Source organism: Aplidium turbinatum, chromosome 9 (genome assembly GCF_918807975.1).
Source record: "Aplidium turbinatum chromosome 9, kaAplTurb1.1, whole genome shotgun sequence".
Lineage (NCBI taxonomy): Eukaryota > Metazoa > Chordata > Ascidiacea > Aplousobranchia > Polyclinidae > Aplidium > Aplidium turbinatum.
In genome coordinates, this window is record NC_137480.1 from 4,793,845 (window position 1) to 4,798,683 (window position 4,839).

General features: G+C 35.6%; 1 protein-coding gene across 1 annotated transcript; it reads right to left on the reverse strand.

Moving 5' to 3' along the window:
• Positions 1-1,541: 1,541 nt before the first annotated feature.
• On the reverse strand, positions 1,542-2,273 carry LOC145777477 (uncharacterized). The gene has a single exon (XM_082588855.1). It carries the CDS (start codon positions 2,271-2,273, stop codon positions 1,542-1,544), a length of 732 nt encoding a protein of 243 aa, XP_082444981.1.
• Positions 2,274-4,839: the final 2,566 nt, after the last annotated feature.

Consider the following 4,839-nt stretch of genomic DNA (forward strand, 5'->3'; position numbering starts at 1 on the left):
GCCACAGTTATCAAACAGATACTTAGATAAGCCGATGAGAGCTTGACAGGTCTGTCGAAGAGCAAGAGCTGTTTCCTTTGTAAGACCTGGAAGCTGCAATAGAAATGATAACAGAGTAATATTTCATGAATTTTACTGCTACAAATGCCTGTGGTGCCACAAACACCAAGTAAATTACAGTGTACAAAACAAACAGGGACAATGTCGCATGGTGGAAAACAAGCAATACTTTTTAGTCTTAATTGAGCTATCTTGAATTGTCAAAAACATTTTCATTTCAATTATTTTCATTAAGGCAACTTGCTGACCTAGTAGTTTCATTATATTATCATATTGATATGACAAACAATCAAACATGTCTAAGGTAGCGCAGATCTCACTCACCTTACAACTTTCCCAAAATGTGGTGTATTGTGCAAAGTCGGCCAGAAATTTTAACTTCCAGTCATCTAAAGATCTAACGGGCTCACGAAAACTGTCTCATTTGTGTTTTCCAATCACTGGAGAAGAAACGTTTAAGATAAACCACACCTTCATGAACAGCTCGACAGCAGTTGAAGTTTCAAGAAACCCAAAGTGCTTCTAACCATTGGCCATTGACTTAGGAAACACGGAGAGGGCTAATTTAACATTGACTTTTTCAACTGTTGTAGGATTGAGGACAGTTTCTGAAAGGCGATGAGCAATCCGCAAGGGCTTTTCACATTCTTTGTTGTAAACTGCTGTCAAATGTTGAACGTTTGCAGTCAGTTCATTAGGAATCAAAGGTGGCATGCTTGGCAGTTTGAATAGTTTCCTGGTGAGAAAGTTGTTGTGTATGTTTTTGATCACATGGGTGGGATCAAAAACAAAAAAATTTGGCCAACAGTAAAGGGATTTTCAACCGCGTATTTCCAAGTTCCTCCACATAGAAAATCTTTGTAAAATTTTCTGTTGGCAGGTGCATTGTCCAATGAAATTCCTATGACGTTAAACCAACTTCATGAACAAGGGTCATAACAGGTTTTTTAAGCTTCTGCTCTCAAGTTTTTAACTGGATAGATCCCCACAATATCTTTGTAGCTGCTTAAGAAAGATTTTACCATGAAACACAAAGCAGTAGTAGGCTACTAGTAGCAACCTCACAACCTTCAGTCAACCCGCGTATTTGACCAGCAGTTACTTCTATGCGTTTTGACAGATAAATCTCATCAATCATTAACAAAATGTTCATTGTTCCTGTCAAATGCATTTAGAGTTGAAAAACACATTTTCAGACATTTGCTATCATTTATACCAATTCTTTTATCTAAGTTCATGGTGATCTTTTTCAAAGTAAAGGCAGGAGAAGCAACTGTTCCTCAAATAATCGTTCATATGCTTTGGAACTGGTAGCATAAAGTAAATATGAAATCAAAAGCAAGTCAACCGAGTATCTTCTTTGATACTTTGTTCGAATACCAAGTCTATTTGCTCGGTTATAAACTTATGCAGACGAATTTCTTGACCATTCATTGTCACATCCAGATAAGCGTCGATGATTTTTTTGACATGTCTTTCAACTATGATGATGGATCTAAGGTTTTGCTTTTGATATTCTTAACATAAGCCATTAAGTTTATTACTTGGGAAAACAGTGATATTTTAGTAGATGAAATAATGTGGTTGTATGTAGATTTAGATACTTGTTGCTGCTTATGATACACTGTGACCTCAAGGCTTTTGTCAATATCTACAATGGACACAATATTTGATGGTTGATCTTCAGATAAACAAATTATGTTCATTCCGCATTTTGTCTGGTGCAACACAAATCCTTTTAGATCTTCATTGGAAAGTTTGGTTTTCAGTTCATCGAAAGTTGTCAGTTGGTCGTCCTGCAAAAACGCTTCACAGCGTTCTTCCAACAATGCAGTTTCATTGTAACGTCTTGAAGAAGCAATAGAAAGACCAGATCGTGATGCTGTGTTGTCAGATGTAAAATATGTTGGCATATGAGTGAAAACAGATGGTACAGCGTCCACTCTTAGACGCCTATTTAACAGTTTTGAATTTTCTCTTTTCACCTTTCGTCTCATATTCTGATCACTCGTTTCATGAGTGAAATCAATTGGTTTAAAATGTAGAGAGCAAAGTCTTGAATGTTTTGTTGGTGTGAAGTCTTTTCTTGCAATTCTCTTCATCCAAACTTTCAGAATTTCTTCATTTTTAAAAGGAAAGGAATGGAGTGTTATACTTGGATCTTTTTTTTCATAACCAGATCTGCAATTCATAGCTGCACATTTGTAACCCATTATGCAAAATTTGCTTGTACTAAAGTAACATGTAACGCTGTATACCAAAAAGAAGATATTAAATATGTATACATACAATAAAGAAATAGGCAGTGCTGTAGGGATCAAACATAAGTCTAAACTGGCTAGCCATACACTAATGACTTTGTAAAACTGTAATTTGCAGGCCTCGAAATTCGTTTTTGTTGACGGCGGACAAACGTGTCCGGTCTGAGCAGCTATCTCGGCGGACAAATTAAGTCTCACGGCGGACACACCAGCTTTAGCGTCGATCGTCAAGCTTAATCACTTTATCTTGATAATTCTTTACCATTTGAGAACTATAGCTAATTAGCTAAGGTTTAGAAGGCTTTTTAAAATTTCAGTGAAGTCACTCTGAAAGGCTTTCATCAGATCAACGACGTGCGCTTGAAGAGTCAAAGCGCCGTGTAGCTGCTTAATACGCCGCATAACTGAACTTGCACCAAGCGAGGTCGTTTGGCTTCTTACGTCACAATGCTCTGGGAGTCTGGGCACGAGTCGGAAAACTTCTACACTAACGCTACTATTTTCTGCTGTGCAAAGTTTCACTGGGCTTTTTTCTTTAGGTTCATTTTAGCGTGTCATGTGAGCGAAAGTGAATTTTCCCTGGGCCTTTTCTTTTTTACTGTAATACCAAAGCTTAACAAATTTTGTAACCAACCTTGCCTTATCAATATTACTCGGAGATCAAAGCTAAGACGTTGTGACGTAAGACTTGAAATAGGTTGCACTTGATCAGTGTAGATTAGAAGTAGGCTACTGGACTGGTACTCCCATCGATTCTTGGCGAAGAATTCACCTTTGCTACGCTGATTCAATGTCATCAATCGTTGAAGCAACGTAAAAATTGGAAGTTTTCCTGCTTGAATGGAAACTAAGGGATACGATACAGTATTCACATTTTCTAGATGCGCGCTAGAATGCGCGGGAAATTATATTCTCGCAACAGTTGTTCATGCTATGCAATGACGACTTGTATCGCTAGTTCCTGTGTTATTTCTCCGCGGACAAATATGACCGATCTAAATGGTACTTCCCGCGGACATCACATGCTGTGATGGCGGACATGACCGCCGTGAATTTTGAGGCCTGAATTCGGGATACAAAATGAATGTGGCTCAGCTGCCGTATAGGATAAAACTTATCTTCAGCTCACTGCTGAAAAGAGAATTAGTTACATAGCCGTCTGCAGACATTGAATCAATGTAAAAGAAGGCTCGTGTTGGCTGGAAGACTAGTTGAAGTCTAATTTATTTTCTGTCTAATTTACTGAAACTTTACTAGTCATAAACACACAGTTTTCATATTAAACTACAACTAGCCTACTGCACTAATTTTAAAATTTTGGAGGTAACTTACATCATCATCATACATGCAAACCTATAAAATGTTCAAAGGGTACCGACAAACAAAAACTTTGTGAACCCCTAATGCAACTGTCAGCTTGCTCACAATGTAAAACAGGTCGAAATTAAAACTCTTTTTGAAGTCAGTAAATTTCAGATTCAAGCTTACCATATTTTAAATAAAGTAAACAATATCACACCAAATCAGAAGAATCGGTTTATTTAAATACAGAGCTTTCGCCACACAAGTGTGGCTTCATCAGTATAAACTGCAACAATAATAAAGAATGATATACTATTAAGATGGTTATAAAATTTAATGAAAGTGTTAAAAAAGTAGATAATATAGTTTCAGTCAATACACTAGATAATAAGATGATAATCAACATGTAAAAATTCAAATCTATTAAAATTGTAATTGGAGAGAACTTTTAACTATAAAACTAGTTTCTACGTATTGTAGCTCCTATCATTTGTCTGACTTGTCTGACTTCTAACGATGACATAGCCTACACTATTTATTGTCGTGATAGCAAGGAATAAATACAAACTGAACTGCTAATTTAAACAGAACTAAATTCTAAGAATGTTGAGATGCAATGACATTGGCATAGCAACGATATGTTAAAAGTAAAAATGCATTTCAATAATGATGTCATAATGAAAATTTTATATTAGAAATGAATTAAAAATGAACAAGGGAGTAGTAAAGAAAAAAACGTATTGAAATGTTTAAATCAATAAGTGAAAGAAAAGAACATCTAAATCTAAAACGAGAGAATTAGGAAAATAGACAAAACAAGAAGGTCTAAAAAGTAGTTAGTAAAAAGATCGTCAGTAAAAGAGTGATAAGATTGTTTATTCTCTAATGTTTATCCCAGTAGGTTCTTGTGAGTGAAGTGTTTTAATCCAAAATTGTTCTTTAGTTTTTCTATATTCACACGTTTTGTTAAGTTTATCAATGGCAATGGCGTGAAAATCAACAGTGGTATGATTTTGTTTGTTGAAATGTGAAGCTACAGCTGTGTTTTTATTGTTCTTGATGTCTCGTAAGTGTTCACTAATTCTGATTTTAAATTTGCGTCCAGTTTCTCCAACGTATTGTTGGAAACATTTTTGGCAAGTAATTAAATAAATGATGTTAGAAGAATCACAATTAACTGACTGGAAAATATTAAACTGTTTATTTGTAACACTGC

Coding starts and splice junctions, on each gene's coding strand:
- LOC145777477 (XM_082588855.1), bottom strand. CDS start 2,273: ATGGGTTACAAATGTGCAGCTATGAATTGCAGATCTGGTTATGAAAAA.